This window comes from Phyllobates terribilis, unplaced genomic scaffold (genome assembly GCF_046119375.1).
Source record: "Phyllobates terribilis strain yellow unplaced genomic scaffold, ASM4611937v1 Scaffold_7__3_contigs__length_470593459, whole genome shotgun sequence".
Taxonomy (NCBI): Eukaryota; Metazoa; Chordata; class Amphibia; order Anura; family Dendrobatidae; genus Phyllobates; species Phyllobates terribilis.
Genome location: NW_027362767.1, coordinates 393588352 through 393612863, shown reverse-complemented (window position 1 = coordinate 393612863; position 24512 = coordinate 393588352). Strand labels below are relative to the sequence as shown.

The 24512-nt window shown below is 47.1% G+C and overlaps 1 protein-coding gene across 1 annotated transcript in view; it reads right to left on the bottom strand.

Annotated features, from left to right (window-relative positions):
• Positions 1-23411, bottom strand: part of LOC141153253 (interferon lambda-3-like) — a 29527-nt gene extending 6116 nt beyond the window's left edge. The window contains exon 1 of the mRNA XM_073637960.1: positions 23271-23411. Within this exon, the coding sequence (XP_073494061.1) occupies positions 23271-23411 (141 nt within the window). The remainder of the gene's footprint in view (positions 1-23270) is intronic.
• Positions 23412-24512: the final 1101 nt, after the last annotated feature.

The window sequence follows — 24512 nt, the reverse complement described above, 5'->3', positions numbered from 1 at the left end:
GAGCTCTACCTGAGCATTGTAACTAGAGACTGGAAATTTTAAAAGAATATAAAATCTTTTATGATCACCTGAGCAAGGTGTACTGATAGGCACAACTCTATTTGAGGAATTTGTCCATTATTAGGGTTCTCAGACCATGGTTTGCAGCTCTTCCATAGACGGTGGTGGTATATTTGTTCTACCCGACAGACAGCCACCACGTGAAAAAATTGAGACAAATGGATTCTGGAGGCACTCCCGTGGAAGAAAGAGTAACCAAAAAATTGTTGAATCTTCCAAATGTGATGCAATCACATGAAGGATATTCCACCAGGGATTAATATTTGTAGGTTTATTAAAAAATCATAAAACCATGAATACACATAAGGGACATGGATGTACAAAAAGGGAAGGGAGAAGGGGGTCTTTAAAAAGAATCACACAACGCGTTTCTGCTCATAGAGCCTTCATCAGGTGTGTATGAGACCTTAGATTTGACTGAACTCTTATACCCAGCATCTTTACTTGTGGGTGGGGTCACCCTCAGAGGTATCACCCAACTCAAATCTACTCTTCCTCTCTGTTGTGGAGTCTGGAGTCTAATTGATGAATATAGGTGGGCTCCTGTATACATATATTTCTTACCAATAGTGTCATTGCTCAAATTTTAAAAATCATCACCCAAATGTGAGCTGGAAGCCTATGTTAACCAAATGACTATTTTGTCAAAATCTATAATTATCTACCATGTGGAGTTCCTACAAGAAATCTAAAAATTGATTTAGGGAGAAATTGGACTGATATGATGGGTAGCAAAAAAATAAAAAATAAAAAAATAATAAAAAAAAATATATAAAAAAATAAATAAATAAATAAATAAAAAAAAACATCCCAGACCAGACACATAGATGTATGCTCACTCCTGGAGTCTCACCCCTCCGCCGCAGTGCACAGAGTGGTCCCGAACCGATCCCGAACCGGTGCGGTGAGTGTTATTGTAATACAAATTGTTGTTTGATGTGTCAGATTGCTTATATTTTTTCTTTGGGTTGTTCCCCACACATATATATACATTCACACATACATACACATATATATATATATGGATTGGATCTCGGATATAACATGATAATATGATGCTTTAGCATCTGCTGGATAATAATTGGGGCATGTGTTGATAAAAATAAAGAAAAGTGATTTGATGGTATATTTTTGATTGTCTCATGAATTTTGGATCTATAATGATTAAAATATATGTATGCGCTGGTGATGAATTGAATGTGAATGGGTGAATTATAGGGGGGGGGGATAAAAACCAATGACGCGTATATTGATGTTACTTGCCACTACAACAGTAAAGTTAATTCTGAGATGGAATGATTTGCACATATGAACAGGTTATATGAGAAGGAGGTCAAATGAGACAAACTGGTCAAAGACATATGATGTATTGGAGAGATATCAGGGATTGCCAGATAGATGCCCCAGGTCCTTAGTTCTGATACAGGACTTTACTGAAAGTGTCATGATGTTAATTGCCATGGAAAAAGTGGTGTTATTCAGCTAGCTACATATCTCTTATACTGTCTCAACTGTCTCGTTTAATCCACCTGGATACAGACTACCCAGTCTGTAGATCCAGTAGGATTCTTTCGCATTGAGGACTGATTTTCTGTTCTTGGTGAGTGGTGGAATTTGCTCTACAGGTGTAACTGTTATGAAGTCAAAGTTCTTGTTGTGCACAAGAGTGATGTGTTTGGAAAGGCTCTGTTTGAGAAACCCCTTTTTAACGTTATGCCTGTGGCCATTCATACGGTTTCGTAGTGTTTGGGTGGTCCGTCCTACATAATGTAACCCACAGCTACCAATCACCAAGTTTCAACCTACATTGGACTTCTCAAAACCATCGGTTGTTTTGGAGGAAACGTTTGAAAGAGCGCAGAGAGCTGCACACCCACCATAATGGACTACTACCACATCCGGATGGAATCAAGGAAACAACAAATAGCTTCTCTATTGGATTTTACAGAAACTATGGAACATGGCTCTGAAAAGAATAGGGCTGTGAATAAGGTAATAGACTCACGCACTATAATTATAGTAACTTTCTCTAGATTTGAAAACAGTATGAAAACTGAATTGAGACATCATATAGATGCTGACTTTTTAGAATTATGTATTGAAAAGAAACAAATCCCGAAGGGATTGCAGATAAATATACCCTCGACCTTTCTGAATGATCCAGTGTTCAAGAAAATTTGGGGGGAGCATTTGTTCTCATGTTCTGTTGGTCTAATGAAACTCCTAATCATAAATCGTAGGGAAATGGCACAAGCAGCTACAGCAACATGTGATCAATGTGTCAGAGACTTGGAAACATATTCCACAATGCCCCTATATAGGGAAACGAGTGCTGAAGTCACTGATAGGCTTAAGAAATTCGAACAAACCCTTTTGGATAAAAAAATACATAAATTTAAACGTGATCTCATATCAAAAAGCACGGATATGATCACAAAAAATCCCCGTCACCCCCACAAGTTCACAAACCATCCCCCCTATCCAATGAGAAGGCCCATTCCCCCTCCCCTGAGTTCAAACACTATCAAAATTCGCAACACCATTCCCAACAACAACAGCAGAGTTTTTTTCCCCCCTAAAGCTGCGACCACTCGCACGTTTCATCGGTCCACAAACCAAACCCTTTACCTTGACAAGATTGACTCCCAGTCACCTCAGGGGGCAGAAGTATCATCCACCCCACACCTTCCTCTGCAAGTGCCCACCCTAGAGGTCCAAATGTCCCTCCCCACTCATCTCAACAAACGACAACCCGGATACCAGAGCCAATTGCCAATTTGCCACCCCTTTCCCGGTTCCACAACACATTCTGAGTAACATCTTCTACGTCAACAGGCTCTGGAACCCACTCCTCCATTAGTCTTGATCAGCCAGTTGCCCTCTCAGAAGGGACGATTCCCAATGCCTCAACCGCCATTCACAACCCACCACATCCAGTGACCCCTCTGAAATCTGCCCTCAATCTCAATTTAGAACACCCCTCTCGGATCCACGATCACCCCAGGACTACACCACCCATACCAACAGGTTCTGGGACTCTGTCCCCAATCAATCTCAGTAATATATCAGTCTATGGGTCTCCCGACACATCTCTACAGACTACAATAGTCCAAGCTCTATCTACTACATGCAATTTGCGCAAGGAGTCATCGTCCTTCATCACATCCCTTGCCAGCACCATATCTGATATTTCTTTTTTAGAGTTGGGACCCACACGCCCTCCTCCACCTCCAGTACTCATTCACCCCTCCCATCCCCCTTACCGACCCTCTTCCCACCTTATAACAAAGTACTTTCTTACTATAGAGACACCAATCACCAGAAAAAGAAAAGGAGTCCCAGAGGCAAACGAGGAGGAAAAAGAAAATCCTCTCGAAAATCAACCCCCCTCCAAAAAAATTCCCAGACAGTAAAAATCTTCAATCTCTCCCAGATCTCTCTCGACACAGATGAGATTAGTCTTCTGACCAAGGGCTTGAACTATTGCCCCACACAAAAAGCGGATGAGCACCAACTATTTCTTGACCTGAACAGATTTGTTAGAAAACTCACTTTAGATAGGCACTACCACATTCAGAAGTACAAAGGTGATCCCCCACCTATGGTCAATGATGCATATGTACATCAAGCTGTGGCACCGAAATCCGATTTCAATCCACTACACCATAGAGGGCATCATTTAGGCACTTTCTATTCTTTAGTAATGGAAGAGTTTGAAAATATTAATAAATATAGGGTGGGTAAAAATAACCTCCAGAGAAGGGAATTTTCAGCTTTGAAACGGTTACAGAGTAACAACAACATTGTTATCCGACAATCTGACAAGTGGGGAGGGGTGGTCATACAGGATAAAGAGGAATACATAAAGGGAGCCTATAATATACTGTCTGACACCAAATATTACAAACCAATTACATCTGACCCCACTGATGTCTTTGAAAAAGAATATAATAAGCTAATACATGAATCCTTTCAAGCTAAGATATTGAATAAAAGAGAAAAGCGTTATTTAACAAATAATAGCCCAAACAAAGCTTTCTTTTACCACCTACCAAAAATACACAAAGACACAAAGAATCCCCCCGGAAGACCCATCATATCTGGGATAGGCTCTCTCACTAGCTCTCTATCCCATTTTATTGATCTTTTTCTTCAGACTTATGTCCTTAAATTACTGTAGCGCTGGCGTCCCTGCCCTCTGCTAGGCAGGGACGCTGCTCCCCTCACCGCTCTGCTCCGTGCCCGGCGTCCTCTCCCCGCTCTGCTGTCAGCGCGCGCTCCTTCCCGGCGTCCTCCTCCCGCTCTGCTCTCAGCGCGCGCTCCTTCCCGGCCCCTGTGCTTAGGGCGCGCGCGCGCGCGCTCCCCTCCTCTTAAAGGGGCCGCGCGCGCCGTCCTAAGGAGTCCCCGGCCAATGGCCGGAGGACTTCATCATATATAAGGCACCTCCTCCAAAATGGAGGTGCCCGAGCAATGTTGTTTGCACCTGTGTCTCACCTGTGCTTCAGCCCTCAGGTCCCGCTGCCAGTTACCTGCCAGTTTCCTGCCAGTTACCTGCCTGATTCCTGCCTGAATACTTGTTACCTGTCTGCCAGTCTGAGGTCCGACGGTCTGCCTTACTACTCCTGTCAGTCTGTCTAAAGGACCAGCCTGCCCGCTCACCTGGGAGCGCACATCAGCTACCTGCCTGCTTTCCTGAGGTCCGACGGTCTGCCTTACAACTCCGGTCAGTCTGTCTATGGACCAGCTTGCCCGCTCACCTGGGAGCGCTTCTCCGTTACCTGCCTGCTTGCCAGCCCGGAGGCTCCGTTGTCACGTGCTGTGACCACCAGCTATTCCAGACTCTTGCCCGCTCACCTGGGAGCGCTTCTCCGTTACCTGCCTGCTTGCCTACCTGGAGGCTCCGCCGTCACGTGCTGTGACCACCAGCTATTCCAGACTCCTGCCCGCTCACCTGGGAGCGCTTCTCCGTTGCCTGCCTGCTTGCCTGCCCGGAGGCTCCGTTGTCACGTGCTGTGACCATCAGCTACTTCAGACTCTTGTCCGCTCACCTGGGAGCGCTTCTCCGTTACCTGCCTGCTTGCCAGCCCGGAGGTTCCGCCGTCACGTGCCGTGACCACCTGCTATTCCAGAGACTCTCGCTTGCTCACCTGGGAGCACACATCTACCATCTGCCTGCTAGCCTACCCGGAGGCTCTGCCATCACAGGTCGTACCTACCCTTTACCCAGAGACTGCCCTGATCACTTGCCGTATCTCCCTGTCCGTTCATCCAGAGACTGCCACCCGCTCCCTTACAAGGGCCGCCCCCTTGTATAGTAGCTCAGAGGTTCCGCCTCCCAGACCCGTTACAGTTTGCTCGGGCCATGGAACCCGGTGGCACCCAAGCTCCCTCGCTCTCGGACCTCTGTCTTGAACTATCCCGTCAGAGGTCCCAACAGGAGTCCATCCTGGGTCACCTGCGGAATGTTAATACTCGCCTGAACACTCTGTCTGATCCACCAACAACCTCCGCCAGTGCCATATCTTGCAATCCGGCAGCTCCGCTGCCCACTAATACCATGGTATCCTACCCCGGACCCCGGCTTTCTGCACCTCCTCGCTTCGGAGGCGACTCCGTCCAGGCTCGGGGCTTCTTAAATCAGTGCACCCTGCATTTCGAACTTTTGTCCTACCAGTTTAACTCCGACCGGGCCAAAATTGCCTTCATCATGTCCCATCTCACCGGGGAGGCCCTGGCCTGGCTAAATCCTCTATGGGAGAGAGGAGACCCCCTGTTGTCCAACTTGCCTGCTTTTCTCACGGCTTTCCGGAAAGTCTTCGACGAACCCGGACGGAAGACCTCATCTGCATCATCGTTGCTACGCCTCCGTCAGGGGAGTCTCACCGTGGGCCAATATGCCATACGGTTCCGTACCCTTGCCTCGGAGCTGGCCTGGGATAATGACGCTCTGGTTTCCGTCTTCTGGGAGGGTCTGTCCGGCCGTATTAAAGATGAACTTGCCGGTCGGGACATTCCTACCACTCTCGATGACTTAATAACTCTTGCCACCCGGATTGACCTACGGTTCCAGGAGCGTGCCAGAGAGGTCACCCGTGAGAGGAGGTTACCACGTCTAGCTCCTACTTTTCAGAAACCAGTCACTCCTTCTGTCTCTAACCAGGTACACCCTCCTGAGCCTATGCAGGTCGACCAGACCAAGATGGTCAAGACCCATCAGGACTTACGCCGTGCCGAGGGGACCTGCTTCTACTGTGGCAGTAAGGAGCACCGGATCCGTGCCTGCCCAGAGAGGTCGGGAAACGCCTGTGTCTAGGTTCGCTCAGAGAGGTCCACCTAGACAAGAATAAATCCTCTCCATCCCTGCTGTTGTCAGTTTCAATCGTCTACGGGGAGAACCGTTATTTCGAACTAGCCCAACTGGACTCTGGAGCAGCCGGGAATCTTATTTCACAGTCCCTGGTAGAGAAATACCGCATCCCCACCAAACCTCTGGCTGTACCCTTGTCTGTGGCTGCCGTGGATGGGGGTCTCTTACCACGCCCCATCCAACTCATCACCGAATCCATTACTCTGCAGGTGGGAATGCTGCATTCTGAGAGTATCTCCTTTCATGTTCTGCCTGGACTCTCTCACGCCCTCTTGCTAGGTCTGCCTTGGCTCCAGAGACATGCACCCGTGCTTGACTGGCAAACCGGAGAAGTCCTTCGCTGGGGACAAGACTGTCATAAGACCTGCCTGGTTCCCGTCCATCCCGTCCGTCCCTCTCCTACCCCAGCTAATCTACCTGGACTTCCAATTCCTTATTGGTCTTATGCTGATGTCTTTAATAAAAAGGAGGCAGAGACATTACCCCCTCATAGACCATACGACTGTCCCATCGACCTGTTACCCGGTACTACTCCTCCCCGTGGGCGTATTTATCCTTTATCCGCTGCTGAGACCCGGTCGATGTCCGAATATATTGAGGAGAATCTGGCCAGGGGATTCATCCGGAAATCTACCTCCCCGGCGGGAGCAGGCTTCTTTTTCGTCAAAAAGAAGGACGGCTCTCTCCGTCCCTGTATAGACTATAGAGGCCTAAACCAGATCACGGTGAAGAATAAGTATCCCCTTCCGCTCATTCCAGAATTATTTGATCGTCTGAGGGGGGCTAGAATCTTCACCAAACTAGACCTCCGTGGGGCGTACAACCTGGTTCGTATCCGTCAGGGGGATCAATGGAAGACGGCATTCAACACCCGGGACGGCCACTATGAATACCTGGTAATGCCCTTTGGTCTCTGTAACGCTCCTGCCGTCTTTCAAGAGTTGGTCAATGACATCTTCCGGGACCTTCTCTACTCCTGCGTAGTGGTGTACCTGGACGACATCTTGGTCTTCTCTCCGGATCTCCAGACTCACCGGAGGGACGTTCGTCAGGTCCTGCTCAGGCTCAGGCAGAATCACCTCTTCGCTAAATACGAGAAGTGCCTCTTTGAGCAGACCTCGCTTCCGTTTTTGGGCTACATTATTTCTCAGACCGGCCTACGAATGGATCCAGAGAAACTGTCTGCCATCGAGAAATGGCCTCGACCGGAGGGGCTGAAGGCCATTCAGCGGTTCCTGGGCTTCGCCAACTACTACCGCCTCTTCATACCACACTTCTCTTCCCGGACTGCCCCAATTTCCGCGCTCACCCGTAAGGGTACTAATCCCAAAGAGTGGCCGCCCGAAGCAGAAGAAGCCTTTCTTTCCTTAAAACAGGCCTTCTCTTCCGCCCCGGTGCTGCATCGCCCGGACGGCAACAAGCAGTTCTTCCTGGAAGTGGACGCCTCCTCCTCTGGAGCTGGAGCGGTACTTACTCAAAAATCTTCTTCCGGGAGGATGGTAACTTGCGGCTTCTTCTCTAAACTCTTCTCCTCCTCAGAGCGCAATTATTCCATAGGAGATCGAGAGTTATTGGCCATCAAACTGGCATTGGAGGAGTGGCGTTACCTGCTTGAGGGGGCTCTTCACCCGGTAATAATTTACACTGACCACAAGAACTTGGCTTACCTCCAGCATGCCCAGAGACTTAACCCGCGCCAAGCCCGGTGGTCCTTGTTTTTTGCTCGTTTTGATTTTGTCCTTCATTTTCGCCCGGCTGACAAAAACGTCAAGGCGGACGCCTTGTCTCGATCCTTTCTGGTATCTGATCTCGAGGAAGATCCGAAACACATCATCGATCCCGCCAGAGTAATGCAGGTGGCTCCCGTGAGTCTAAATCGTCTCCCTCCCGGAAAGACGTTCGTATCAGTACCTGATCGGGAGAAGATCCTTCACTGGGGTCACTCGTCTAAACTGGCTGGCCACGCTGGTCAGAAGAAGACCCTCCAGCTTATTTCCCGGCACTACTGGTGGCCTACCCTGCACAAGGATGTAATAGACTTTGTTTCTGCCTGTGTGTCCTGCGCCCGCAACAAGGTTCCGAGACATCCGCCAGCCGGTCGCCTCCTTCCGCTCCCAGTACCTGCTGCCCCCTGGCAGCATATTGCAATGGACTTCATAACTGACCTCCCACTCTCTGCCGGTTGTACGGTCATTTGGGTGGTCGCTGACCGCTTCTCCAAGATGGCTCATTTCGTTCCCCTGCCAGGCCTCCCGTCTGCACCCGAGCTAGCTAGAGACTTTATTCGTCACATCTTCCGTCTTCATGGCCTGCCCCTCCACATCGTGTCGGATCGTGGGGTACAGTTCACCTCACGCTTCTGGAGAGCCACTTGTAAACTACTAGACGTCACCCTGGACTTCTCTTCCGCTTACCACCCACAGTCCAATGGTCAAGTGGAGCGGATCAATCAGAACCTGACCAGTTACCTCCGGCACTTCGTTAATGCCCACCATTCTGACTGGGTGGATCTCCTACCATGGGCCGAGTTCTCTTACAATAATCACGAGAGTGAATCCTCCTCCAAATCCCCGTTTTTTGTAGTCTTTGGTCAGCATCCTCGGATTCCTTTTCCTGTCTCCACCTCGGTGGACAACCCGGCTGCGGAATCTCTCGTTAGCAAATTTTCCTCCATTTGGGAGAGTACCCGATCCGCACTCCTTCAGTCTTCCGAGCGTATGAAAAGACACGCTGACAAAAAACGTCTGGACCCTCCTCAATTCCGTCCTGGGGATAAAGTCTGGCTCTCGTCCAAATATGTCCGGCTCAAGATCCCTTCCTATAAGTTAGGGCCTCGGTTCATCGGCCCACTGGAGGTCATCAGTCAGATCAACCCGGTGGCCTATAAATTGAAACTCCCGGCCAACTTACGGATCCCTAACTCCTTCCATGTATCTCTCCTCAAACCTGTGGTACTTAACTCTTTTTCCAAGTCTACAGGTACGCCTCCTGCTCCGGTTTCTGCTGAGGACGAGTTTGAGGTAGAGAACATTCTTGCCACCAAAAGGGTAAGAGGAAAGACCTTTTTTCTGGTAGATTGGAGGGGGTTTGGTCCTGAGGAGAGAACGTGGGAGCCCCGGGAGAACATCCATGCCCCTCTCATCCTAGCTAAATTTCTGTCTGGCCTAAAAAAGGGGGGGCCTAAAGGGGGGGGTACTGTAGTGCTGGCGTCCCTGCCCTCTGCTAGGCAGGGACGCTGCTCCCCTCACCGCTCTGCTCCGTGCCCGGCGTCCTCTCCCCGCTCTGCTGTCAGCGCGCGCTCCTTCCCGGCGTCCTCCTCCCGCTCTGCTCTCAGCGCGCGCTCCTTCCCGGCCCTTGTGCTTAGGGCGCGCGCGCGCGCGCTCCCCTCCTCTTAAAGGGGCCGCGCGCGCCGTCCTAAGGAGTCCCCGGCCAATGGCCGGAGGACTTCATCATATATAAGGCACCTCCTCCAAAATGGAGGTGCCCGAGCAATGTTGTTTGCACCTGTGTCTCACCTGTGCTTCAGCCCTCAGGTCCCGCTGCCAGTTACCTGCCAGTTTCCTGCCAGTTACCTGCCTGATTCCTGCCTGAATACTTGTTACCTGTCTGCCAGTCTGAGGTCCGACGGTCTGCCTTACTACTCCTGTCAGTCTGTCTAAAGGACCAGCCTGCCCGCTCACCTGGGAGCGCACATCAGCTACCTGCCTGCTTTCCTGAGGTCCGACGGTCTGCCTTACAACTCCGGTCAGTCTGTCTATGGACCAGCTTGCCCGCTCACCTGGGAGCGCTTCTCCGTTACCTGCCTGCTTGCCAGCCCGGAGGCTCCGTTGTCACGTGCTGTGACCACCAGCTATTCCAGACTCTTGCCCGCTCACCTGGGAGCGCTTCTCCGTTACCTGCCTGCTTGCCAGCCCGGAGGTTCCGCCGTCACGTGCCGTGACCACCTGCTATTCCAGAGACTCTCGCTTGCTCACCTGGGAGCACACATCTACCATCTGCCTGCTAGCCTACCCGGAGGCTCTGCCATCACAGGTCGTACCTACCCTTTACCCAGAGACTGCCCTGATCACTTGCCGTATCTCCCTGTCCGTTCATCCAGAGACTGCCACCCGCTCCCTTACAAGGGCCGCCCCCTTGTATAGTAGCTCAGAGGTTCCGCCTCCCAGACCCGTTACAATTACCATCCTTTTTAAGAGACTCATCCCAACTCATTCTGGAGACAAAGGATCTACAATGGGGAGAAAACTATATGTTTCTCACCCTAGATGTATGTGCGCTATATTCCAACATAGAACACAGTTTAGGTCTTGATGCAGTAGACCACTTTCTATCAGAGGACAAAAATATATCACCGGAACAAAAAAACATTCCTGATGAAAGGTCTAAGATTCATTTTGGAGCATAACCTTTTCTCCTTTCAAGATAAGCTGCACCTCCAGCAGTTTGGGACCGCGATGGGGACTCGGGTCGCCCCCAGTTTTGCAAATCTTTTTATGGGGCAATTCGAGCCCCTATCGCCTATTACATCTCCAAAATATACCGTACATATATGTTATTATCGTTGATATATCGATGACTTATTCCTCATATGGAAAGGTACAGAAGAGGAAGCGTCTTCCTTCGTCCACGAATTAAATCAGAACAACTGGGGAATCTCCTTCACAAGCAATATGTCCAGAGAAAGAATTATTTTTCTGGGCTTGGAATTATTTACTAAAGATCAAACCATTCAGAGCAAAACCCATTTTAAACCAGTTGACACCACTGGTTATTTAGATTTCTCCAGCGCTCATTACCCAGATGGAAACGTAACATTCCATGCAGTCAATTTCCCCGGATCAGGCGCAACTGCACTTCCACAATAGATTATATTGAACAATCTAAAATCTTAATATCCAGATTGGAAGATAAAGGTTATCCAAAAGAATTGATCCAGTCCTCCTACCGAAAAAACCTGATACTTAAACAAAATGTTTGTTTAGAAAAATCACAAAATGATTCGCTAAAGGATATATCAAAGTGGAGGTACAGTTTTATCACTGCTTTCAACAGGGGTAATTCAAACATCCGTAGAACACTAAACAAGTACTGGTATCTTATCAAAAAAGATCCAATTCTGAAAGGGATGGTACCCTCTACAGTAGACCCAGCATAGTTTTCAGAAGAGGTAAGACTCTAAAAAACAACATAGCACCCAGTCTTTTAAGAAATAACGAGGTAAAAAACAGAAATGCTAAACATCAGAAAAAAGAGAAAATGGGAATATCTAAATGTGGAAATACATGATGTCACTGTTGTAAGATTATCAATTGGGATATGAGAAAGAGTATCCACACTAAGAATCCCAAGATCACCTTCCAACCCACCCAAGAGCTCACAAGCAGCTCGGAATTTGTCATCTATGTGGTAACATGTAGTTGTGGGTTACATTATCAAGGATGGACTATCCAAACACTACGAAGCCATATGAATGGCCACAGGCATAACGTTAAAAAGGGGTTTCTCAAACAGAGCCTTTCCAAACACATCACTCTTGTGCACAACAAGAACTTTGACTTCATAACAGTTACACCTGTAAAGCAAATTCCACCACTCACCAAGAACAGAAAATCAGTCCTCAATGCGAAAGAATCCTACTGGATCTACAGACTGGGTAGTCTGTATCCAGATGGATTAAACGAGACAGTTGAGACAGTATAAGAGATATGTAGCTAGCTGAATAACACCACATTTTCCATGGCAATTAACATCATGACACTTTCAGTAAAGTCCTGCATCAGAACTAAGGACCTGGGGCATCTATCTGGCAATCCCTGATATCTCTCCAATACATCATATGTCTTTGACCAGTTTGTTTCATTTGACCTCCTTCTCATATAACCTGTTCATATGTGCAAATCATTCCATCTCAGAATTAACTTTATCGTTGTAGTGGCAAGTAACATCAATATACACGTCATTGGTTTTTATCCCCCCCCTATAATTCACCCATTCACATTCAATTCATCACAAGCACATACATATATTTTAATCATTATAGATCCAAAATTCACGAGACAATCAAAAATATACCATCAAATCACTTTTCTTTATTTTTATCCACACATGCCCCAATTATTATCCAGCAGATGCTAAAGCATCATATTATCATGTTATATCTGAGATCCAATCCATATATATATATATGTATATGTATGTGTGAATGTATATATATGTGTGGGGAACAACCCAAAGAAAAAATATAAGCAATCTGACACATCAAACAACAATTTGTATCACAATAACACTCACGGCCCCGGGGCCGCTCTGTGGACTGCGGCGGAGGGGTGAGACTCCAGGAGTGAGCATGCATCTATGTGTCTGTTCTGGGATGTTTTTTTTTTGTTGTTGTTTTTTTTGTTTTCTTTATTTTTTTCTTTATTTATTTATTTTTAATTTATTTATTTATTTTATTTTATTTTTTTATTTTTTTTTATTTATTTTTTTTTTGCTACCCATCATATCAGTCCAATGCCTCCCTAAATCAATTTTTAGATTTCTTGTAGGAACTCCACATGGTAGATAATTATAGATTTTGACAAAATAGTCATTTAGTTAACATAGGCTTCCAGCTCACATTTGGGTGATGATTTTTAAAATTTGAGCAATGACACTATTGGTAAGAAATATATGTACACAAGAGTCCACCTATATTCATCAATTAGACTCCAGACTCCACAACAGAGAGAAAGAGTAGATTTGAGTTGGGTGTTACCTCTGAGGGTGACCCCACCCACAAGTAAAGATGCTGGGTATAAGAGTTCAATCAAACCTAAGGTCTCATACATACCTGATGAAGGCTCTATGAGCAGAAACGCGTTGTGTGATTCTTTTTAAAGACTCCCTTTTCCCTTCCCTTTTTGTACATCCATGTCCCTTATGTGTATTCACGGTTTTATGATTTTTTAATAAACCTACAAATATTAATCCCTGGTGGAATATCCTCCATGTGATTGCACCACATTTGGAAGATTCAACAATTTTTTGGTTACTCTTTCTTCCACGGGAGCGCCTCCAGAATCCATTTGTCTCAACTCTCCCTTAGGAGCAATCTCGCCATTCCCTACTGAATTGGAGTGTATTGGATGTGGGTGTGAGGATCCCGGGTAGTACTCCCTCCTTACCTGAGAGTGGGGTACCACACCTCTGGGTGAGATGCAGTACCTCTGTGGCAACTGGACCCGCAGGGGCGCCACAGTACCACCTCCCAACGATGGTCTAGTTTACTCCCAACCCGTGTGGCCCTTACTAACACACGATCTCCTGGTCGAAGTGGGCTCACTGAAATCGGGGGCCGCCCATTATGCTCTACTTACTGAAATTTCGGCTCAACCAGTTATCTCACTGTATGAAGCTGCCATCTGTGTTCTCGAATCCACGTACTCCGACTGTTGTACGGACCGGAATCTTCTGAGTCTAGCTCCAGCTCAGTAATCTCTCGTCCATTCCTTCCAAACAGCAGCATATAGGGTGTGTAACCAGTAGTCGCATGAACGCGATTATTATACACCCACAACAACTCGGACACAAACTCGAGCCATTTCATTTTCTTGTCCTCTTCCAATGTCCATAACATCTGCAACAAGGTTCGGTTAAAGTGCTCACATGCCCCATTTCCCTGGGGTGATAGGGCGTTGTTCTAGATCTGTTGATCCCATATGTATGATATAACTCATCCATGACTCACCCTTGGAAGCAGGCCCCTTGGACAGAATGTATCCGCTTCGGGCCCCCATAGATCCGAATGAAATCCTGACAAATTGCTTTGGCTGCGGTTTCTGCCGTCTGATCCCGAATAGGTGTCACCACTGCAAACTTGGTGAAGTGATCGGTCATTACCAAACAATGCCCGTAGCCTTTGTATGATGCTCCAATCGTCAGATAATCGATCATCAGAACCTCTAATGGTGCAGAAGTTTGGTTGGTCTGAATGGGAGCTCTTTGTTAAGGAGGCTTGCTCAACTCACATTGCCGACACTTTTGGCAAACTTCTTTGATTTATTGCTACAGTTGGGCCCATATACCAGTCATTGTAACCACCCGAAGATCTTCTCCACGCCGAAATTGGCACCTCTTCCATGAGCCTCCTGAGATAATTGTGTTACTAGTGTTCCTGGGACTAATACATGCCAGGTCACGTCAAACTCTCGAGGTAGCTGGATTTTTTCGGCATAGCAAGCGATCCTTCAAGAAGAGTCTTTCCCACTGACCTAAGATTTGTAGGGTAGATGGGAGCAAAGTAGCTCTAGCCTCCTGGTCGGGTCTGTGACCTAGAGCGACTCATTCCCTAAGCTTTGCCAACTCTGGGTCGAACTGTTGCAACTGTATCCACTCATCTCTTGAGCGACCCAGGATTTGAGTGGGCCTTGCCTTTTCATTGGAGTTTTGAGAATTGTTTACAGCTGCAGCGAATTTAAGAAAATCAAGAGTATCGTCACCTTCCAGCTCTTCATCTATATCACTCTTCGGCCCCATCTGAGTGACCCGGGACAGAGCATCTGCATGGATGTTCAGGGCCTTAGACAGATAAGCGATTTTGTTCTGATATTTAGATATCCTTGCAACCCACCATTGTTCAAATGCACCCAACTTTGCGTTTTCCAAATGAGCCAAAGGATTATTGTCCGTCCGTACTTGTACTTCTGAACCTGACAAGTACTCCGCAAATTTCTCAGTCAAGGCCCATACAAGTGCCAGTAGCTCCAGTTTGAACAAACCGTAGTTATCTGGATTCTTCTCAGTGTCCCGAAGTGACCGACTGGCATACGTGATCACTCGCTCTTTTCCTTCTTGCACTTGAGCCTGTTATGATAGGCTACAAGCACTAAGGAAAAGACAGGAAATCTGTCCCTACATTAGAACTAAGCTAGATCCCTACGATGTAACGGGGAACCTGATCCTGCGATCAGACCCGCTAAAGTCCTCAGCTAGTCTGAACGAAGACCTATAGATGTGAAGGAGGGATCCCTACAAGAACTAGGGACTGGGAGAAAGATGGACACCTCCTAGCAGAAATTGTAGCAGTAAAAAGACAAACACACAACATAGAACATAAAGGTCAAAAAGACCTAGCAAAACTGACAAAGAAAGGTTACAAAGCACCTGGCTAGCTTGAGAGTAGAAATTACAATGAAGTCCAGCATGGCCAGAAGGGCAGAGCAGGATTAAATAGGCAAAAAGGTCATGTGACCAGCAACATAGAAAAAACCTAACAGGAGAGTTCTAACAGTACCCCCTCTTCTAAGAGGATCCTCCGGATCCCCTAGGACCAGGCTTATCAGGAAACCTCTTGTGAAACGCTCTGACAAGTCTGGAAGCAGAAACATCATCTGCCCTCACCCATGAGTTATCCTCGGGACCGAAACCCTTCCAAGCGACGAGATACTGCAAACTCCCCCTATACCGTCTAGAATTAAGGATGCAGGAAATTTCATATTCCCCGTCCTCCACCACCGGAGGAACAGTGGCAGTGGCGTCTCTATCTGATACATCAGCTTTTTTCAACAGAGAAACATGAAGCACCGGATTAATCTTCCAGGAGGTAGGAACCTCCAACCTAACAGCAGATTGGTTAACTACCTGAAGCACCTTAAAGGGCCCTACCAACTTGGGACCCAATTTTTTAGAAGGAATCCTCAACTACAGATTCTTAGAGGACAACCAAACCATGTCACCAACCGTAAACAAAACCTCTTGACGTTTCCTGTCAAAGTACCTCTTAGATTTTTTGTTAGCCTCCTGAAGATTACCACGCACATCCGTCCAAACTCTCTCCAAATCACCGGAAAAACTCTCCTCCTCAGGCACAGCCAATACTAATTTGGAGAATGACCCAAAAGACGGATGTCTCCCAGAACAACAAAAAAAAGGCGAACACCCAGCAGAAGAGGATGTATGGTTGTTAAGAGCAAATTCAGCAAGCGGCAGAAACTCAAACCACCCCTCTTGATTGTCTGCCACAAAACAACGCAAGAACTGCTCAACATCCTGATTCTTCCTTTCTGTCTGGCCTTTAGACTCAGGATGATATCCAGATGAAAACGACAAATGAACTCCCAACCTGTCACAAAAGGCACGCCAAAAACGAGCCACGAACTGAGGTCCCCTATCAGAAACAATGTCAGTAGGAACATCATGGAGTCTGACAATTTCCTTGACAAAGGCCTTAGCGAGTGTCTTAGCGCAGGGCAGTTTGATGAAGGGAACCAAGTGACACATCTTGCAAAAACGGTCCACGACCACCCAGATGACCGTGAAACCCTCAGAGGAGGGAAGGTCAGTAATAAAGTCCATAGCCAGATGTGTCCAAGGTGCACTAGGAACCTCCAGAGGGCAAAGCAACCCCGCAGCAGGAGTATGAGAAGACTTAGTTCTAGCACACACAGTACATTGACGCACCCACTTAATGACTTCCTTCTGCCATCCAGGCCACCAAAAACTGCGACCCACAAGTCTCTTGGTCTCAGAAATTCCTGGATGACCTGGCAACCAAGACTCATGACACTCAACAAACAAATCTCTCCTAAAGGTCCTAGGCACAAACAACCTCCCATGGGGAGTGTTAGATGGGGCATTCTCCTGTGCTTTAAGAATCTCATCTTCCAAAACGGAGTCCAATGCAGCAATCACAACACCTTCTTGTAAAATGCTCTCCTCCTCCTCAGCACCGACCATGGGTGAAAAGCTGCGAGACAACGCATCAGCTTTAACATTCTTGGTACCCGGGATGTATGTAATGGAAAATTAAACCGCGAAAAAAAAAGTGCCCACCTAGCCTGACGGGCATTCAAGCGCTTGGCAGCATCAAGATAGATCAGATTTTTATGATCAGTGAAAACCTGAATGGGAAATTCAGCACCTTCCAAGAGATGACGCCAGTGTTCAAATGCGAGTTTAATAGCCAGCAATTCCCGATTACCAATATCGTAATTAAGTTCAGTCTCAGAAAATTTTTTTGAAAAAAAGGCACAGGGATGTACTCCATCCTTGTTTTCCTGAGACAACACCGCACCGACCCCCACAGAAGAAGCATCAACCTCAACCAAAAACGGCTTAGTCACATCAGGCTGCATAAGGATGGGGGCAGAGCTGAACCTCTCCTTTAGAAACACAAACGCCTCAATGGCCTCAGTAGTCTACTGAACCGTATTAGCACCTTTCCTGGTGAGATCGGTCAGTGGTTTAACAATAATAGAAAAATTTTTAATGAATTTTCTGTAATAATTGGTGAAACCCAAAAACCTCTGTATCGATTTCAAACCAATAGGCCTAAGCCATTCCTGCACAGCTTTAACTTTCACCGGGTCCATCTCAAAGCCCTCACTGGAGATAATGTAGCCCAAAAAACTAATTCTCTGTACAGCGAACTCACATTTCTGTAGCTTAGCAAAAAGCGAATTGTCAATTAATAACTGTAATACCTCACGTACGCTCCGCCAATGAGACTCCAGATCAGGCGAATAAATCAAAATGTCATCCAAACCACATTTTTGCCGATCAAAGGTCTAAGGATGTCATTAATAAGATTCTGAAAAAATGCTGGTGCATTGGTAAGACCAAAAGGCATAACCAGATTCTCAAAATGGAGTGTTAAAAGCAGTCTTCCATTCATCACCCTCCTTCATGCGCAACAAATTGTATGCCCCCCGGAGATCAATTTTAGAGAACCACTTGGCCCCCACTAACTGGTTAAACAAATTAGGAATCAATGGCAGTGGGTAGGGATTTCGAACAGTAATTTTATTAATCTCGCGAAAGTCCAGACAAGGACGTAAACCGCCGTCCTTTTTTTTAACAAAAAAAAATCCAACAGCCACAGGTGACTTAGAGGGTCTGATATGACCGGCGGCCAAGCTCGTCTGTATGTATTCCTCCAAAGCCTTTCTCTCAGGAATGGTAAGATTAAATAAACGACTTTTCTTGGTGAATACCATTAATAGTGAGGGGAAATTCATAAACCTTGTGAGTAACACATTTCAAGGGAGAGCTATCGACAGAAACCACGGCAATAAGGGATGACAAAGGTTTGGGTTTTAATTTATGTTTTTCCAAGAATCCCCCATCAATCACATTCAGAGTAGAACAACAATCCACAAATACCCGAAATTCAATTCATTCTTCCTGAGCTGCAGTAGTAGCAGAAAGAAATACCCCCTTAGTGTTTAAAACAGGCTATACAGGCGAAACTGACCTTTTTTTTTTTTTCTTTGTTCATGCGAAGTACACAGTTCTTAATGAAATGGTCAGATTTTCCGCAATAAAAGCACAAACCTTCAGAAAACCTGCGGTCTTTTCCTGAGAGCGGGGTGACATCGCCCCAATCTCCATCGGCTCTCCAATGTCAGTACAGACCCTCTCAAGACTAGGAGCTGACCTGGCAAAGGATTTACTCTCATTAACCCTTGCACGCAGTCTCCTGTCCACCCGTATAGCTAATTGCATTGTCTCCTGCAAGTTTCCAGGTGTAGGATAAGCAATAAGCAGATCCTTAAACCTTTCACCTAGCCCAGCAAAAAACAAACTTTTCAGAGCTGAATCGTTCCACCCCACCTGAGCAGACCACCGACGGAAGTGAGTACAATAATTTTCCACATTACCTGATCCCTGTCTCAAAAGTCTCAATTCCGTCTCAGCTGATGAGACACGATCAGGATCATCATACAACAACCCCAAAGCAGAAAAAAAACTATCCACTGATCTAAAGCACGGATCACTAGGTTGGAGAGAAAAGGCCCATCCCTTAGGTTCTTTGCGCAAAAGTGACATTATGAACCCTATGCGCTGTGATTCATCACCAGAGGATCTGGGTCTCAAACGAAAATACAATAAGCAAGCATTTTTAAAGGAAAAAAAATCTTGTTGTTCACCAAAAAATAAATCAGGCAATCGTACCTTTGGCTCCACAAAATGCGCTCCAGAACAGCTACTCACGTGTTGTTGGAGCTCGGCCACCTACACAGAGAGTCCCTGCAGGCGTTGAGCCAAATCCTGAACCGACACCATGCTGGAAACTGGAGGTCCTTCCTTAGAGATATTTTTGGGCTGGACTTACTGTTATGATAGGCTACAAGCACTAAGGAAAAGACAAGAGATCTTTCCCTACAATAGAACTAAGCTAGATCCCTACGATGTAATGGGGAACCTGATCCTGCGATCAGACCCGCTAAAGTCCTCAGCTAGTCTGAACAAAGACCTATTGATGTGAGGGAGGGATCCCTACAAGAACTAGGGACAGGGAGAAAGATGGACACCTTCTATCAGAAATTGTAGCAGTAAAAAGACAAACACACAACATAGAACATAAAGGTCAAAAAGACCTAGCAAAACTGACTGAGAAAGGTTACAAATCACCTGGCTAGCTTGAGAGTAGAAATTACAATGAAGTCCAGCATGGCCAGAAGGGCGGAGCAGGATTAAATAGGCAAAAAGGTCATGTGACCAGCAACATAGAAAAAACCTAACAGGAGAGTTCTAACAGAGCCAACACTGCTCCCAGTCCATGTAGACTTCCATCAGTGTACAATACAAAAAGCTGTGAGAAATCAGCATAGGCCAGTATTGGGGCATTCGTTAGCGCCATTTTTAATGCTCGAAACGCATCTTCTTGTCATGGTCCCCACTGAATAGGTTGCCGCTTTGCTCCTCCAGCCGTTCCCCTCTGTCGTTCATTGAGCGGGACCGCAATCTTAGCGAAGTCATTTATGAATCTGCGGTAATATCAAGCGAGTCCTAGAAATGCTCTCAACTCCCTTAAGTTGACTGGTGTGGGCCACTTCTGTACGGCAGCTACTTTCTCAGCAGTGGGATACACTCCCACACTGGATACAGAGTGCCTCAAATATTCAATCTCTCATTTGAAGAGATGACACTTACGAGGCTTGATTTTCAATCCATGCCTCTGAAGTCGTTCTAGCACTTGTTCCAGTCGGCGGAGATGATCTTCAAATGTGGCTGAATAAATAATTAAGGTCCCTCAAGCATCTCTCCATCAATCTTTGCAATGTTCCTGGTGCATTTGTCAGCCCGAACGGCATCCGGTTAAACTCAAACCCATAGGAAGAACAAAGGCAGTTTTCGGACGATTTTTCTCATCTACTGGGACCTGCCAATAGCCACTGGCCAGGTCAAGAGAATCGAAGAATTTAGCACTTCCTAATGCGTATAGAGATTCTTCTATTCGGGGTAATGGGTAAGAGTCTCGCACAGTACATGCATTCAATTTCCGATAATCTACGCAAAATCTCAGAGTACCGTCTTTTTTTCGAACTAGCACAATAGGAGCTGCCCAAGGACTCTGACTTTAGGCAATTGCACCATTCCACAGCATATGGGCTAAAAGTTCCTTCACCTCCTGGTACATTTGAGGTGGGATCTGCTGATACTTTTCCCGAATGGGAGCCGTATTTCCTGTGGCATTTCATGTCAAATATCTTGAGTGCACCCGAAATCATCTTCATGTTGTGCAACCACCCTCTGGTAAGACTGTAAAAGTTGCTCGATCTGCTTAACTTGTCCAGCCAAGAACTCAGTAAGATTAGCCTCCATTTGCTCTAAGAGGCGACGCCCAGCCAAAGGTTCCTTTTGATTTCTTGCCTTTGAAGGGACACCTCTAGGGTCCATGGTTCTCTGTCCACGGGCTCCAACTCTATAGCATCTGCTCTGGTTAGGTCCTCTGGCATTATGCAAACCCATGTTATGTCTTGGCAGGGCAACAATTATAGGCTTGTGCCACTTAGGTTAATACAGCATGCGGGTATTCGACCCTGACGCACGGTAGCCAGTGTGCGAGCAGTCAGAAGTCCAGCAGGAGCTTCTTCCCCTTCTATTGGTTCTATCTGGATGTCCATACCCTCTAATGATACATGTGCCGGTAGAGTGAGCACAGTCTGTCCTACTGGCAATGTCACTGTAGCTTCAGGCGGCATAGACACTCTACCAAGATACTGAGAAGCAACAAGCAATTTTTGAATTTGACTGACTCGTTTGAGGTGTTGAAAGACCCTGTTGCTGGCTGGGTCACGAGTGGTGCGGGTCCAGTTATTTTTGTAAGAATCCTCAGCCAAGATCTGTCTGACCTCCTTAGCACATTCATACCCAGGGTTCCAATGGGCCTGTCACCTCCAGATCCTCTGGTCAGTATTATCCCCTTTTGGCCGAGGTTCTTTCCAAATGCCTGGACCGACTTCCATACTACCCCTGCCAGTGGGATAGGTAATTGGTTAGCCACTACCAATTTGACGGTAGGTTCCTTCCAGGAATGAGCAACCTCTGGAAAATGACTTTGAAAATATGCTTCAGGCATAGTGGTCACCTGAGACCCAGTGTACGTTAAACAACGAATCCTCTGTCCATTGAATTCAGCCCAAATAATACGCCTCTCGGAGATAATGTCTTCACAGCTTCACCTTACACACCCTGAAGTTTGAAACCCCACGGTATGCTCCACGACCGTGGGGCGTCTTAGTTTAATGGCTGCCCTCGTCTCCTCTTTTCTTTATTCGGACAGTCTCTGGAGTTATATGACCTCTACCGCCACAGGTCCAACACTCCGGTCCTCGCTCTACCAGTGAATTGAGCGCACGACTCTTTGGAACCTGATAGGAGCGTCTTCCTCGCTCTTGTCTCCATCCACGTGAGGCAGAGCGATCCATTAACAAGGGGGCTGTAGGGATCTCTCTAGTAGTGCTCAGTTCATTTAGAAGGTCCCGAATCTCTTGACGTATCTCTTGTGCCCAATTGGGAAACTGACTGAAAGCAGCGTGCTGAGAATTGGATGGAAGAGGGGTTATTGCCTCATGACTTCTGACATTGGGCTTGAGAACAGGAAACTATTCCTCCAAGACACTAGCTTCCGCCCCAATCTTGCATCCTGCCGACTACGACAAATGTAATGCAGGTGTCAGAATGCAACTCGCAGAGTCACAAAATGAGGGCAGTGAAAAAGCTATAAATAACAATTTTTATATGTATATATATTAAACAAGCTGACAGGGATTAAAACTGGGGTTAGTAATGAGAACAATATCACAATAGCAATACCACACAATACATCACAAAAGCAATAACAATAGCAATCAAATCCTTCTCTAAAATACTGTATCTAGCTCAAATATTGGATTGGCACTGAAGTCCAATGGCTTCTGCTGACGTGATCTCTCCGGCACGACTCATTTCTATCCTCTCTTTGTCCAGTCAATCGGGGCGGTTTAAAACGTCGCGGGTACAAGGGCCTTGTACATTTCCTTAATGTCGTATTCAAGTCCCGGTCCTGTTCCATAGCCGTGACACCCAAGGGACTGCTGCGCTGCCTCCCGCACTTGTTCACCGGCAGCCACCCATCTTGCCTTACGGGTATCTCACCCCGGTCTCTCTCGCTGGTTCCTTCAGCGTGTCCAGCCTGCGTCATGTCTGTCTCTGTGTCTGGTGCCGAAATTACCTCAGCCAATGCGCGCTCGAAAGTTAAATTTTGAAATCCTCTGCTGGAGGTCACCTGACTGGGTCCAGGGTGGAAACTTGAAATGCTCACCAGATGCCGCTCTTTCTCCTTATTACATACATGTCGCATTGATTCTCTGAAAGGCTTTTCTCCTTCTATTACACATATACACCTACTGGAAGGGGACACTCAGATGTAGTAGACTGCGTCTAAGTGTCTGACTCCTGTTTTGAGAGGGGTTTAAAACTCAAGCCCCAACTGGACCCACAAACGTGAAGATAAGTGCAATGTGAAAGCACCCTTAATTCCTGACTTCTGACTCTGGATGTAGATCTATAAAAAAATAATATAAGCAATTTCTCTTCTTACATGTTCATTCTGCAGTTGTTTGATGACCCTGATGTCAGCAGAGGATACTGATTGATATCTGGACATGGGACAGCGTCTTTTGTGTGGATGTCCAGTCACTGCTATAAGAACAATACTGAAGACCACCAATCTGATATCCATGGCTGGAGTATTTGTGGGGATCTGGAGAATTAATTCTCTTCCTATGATTCTGTGTATACAATAATAAAACATAGAACATGATTTTTGCACATAAACTCATCGTGCAAATGTCCATTGTGTTGCTATTCTGCATATACACCCAGTAGAAGATGCTCACCTGCTCAGTTGACTTGCGTTTCTCTGCTGCTCTCAGCTCTGTTTCTTGTCTTCCCATGTTTCTGACGCGCCCCTGGGCCTGCTGTGTCGTGCGGCATCGCGCGCACGGGGGCTTACCCGGAGCCGGATCAGATGGGGGTAGTAGTCTCGTGGCGGTGACCCGGTCCGTGCCCAGGGAGTCCAACTGAGCGGCAGTCTATGGCAGTAGATGTTAACTTGGATGTCGACTACGCCACCCGTTGAGTGCGGCTTTGCAGCCGCCGCTGCAGAACAGTCCGCTGAGGCCGGTGGTATGAGTGCAGCGATGATGTTATAACCCCCAACGGGAGGGGTATGGCCTCAGGGCAGTTGGTGCGGATGATGGGGGTAGTGATTGTGTAGAAAGGAGAGTCAGAGACGTGAGATGCAGTTTCGGGGTTTTTACTCACTGATGTTGCTTTAGTCACTCTGGCCTTGAGTGACCACCCGAGCCGTGCTGCGTCCACCAGGTGTGGGACTCGGCTAACCCCCAGGCAGTTCCGGAGCGTGGTCCTGAGCTTCCCTCTGACTCTCTTTCTCCTGGCCGTCCCCACCAGGGATCCACCTTTGTCCGGTTCCCTTGGGCCTTCTGATGGCAAAACCTTCTCTGGCTTTCCTGACCCTACTCTCGGTGTACCTTCCTGGTGGATGTGGTGAGGGTCGTGGCAAAACTTGCTCACGACCTCCGGTTCCTGGTTAAGGGTTACTTTTGCCTCCGCCAGCTTGGGATCCGGTGCCCTCTTCTGCCAACCCTTCACCCTTTTTGGTCTGCTTCTGGGATCTTAGGGTTCCCTCTTTTCTGCGTCTCTGGGCCTTCCTTCTTCCTCTCCTCTCTCCACTGCAGGCTTGGCTCTGGATCTGGGCCCAGCCGGAGCCACAGCTCCCTGTCAGCCCTCCTGGCTGAACTCTTCCTAAAGACTCACTCCT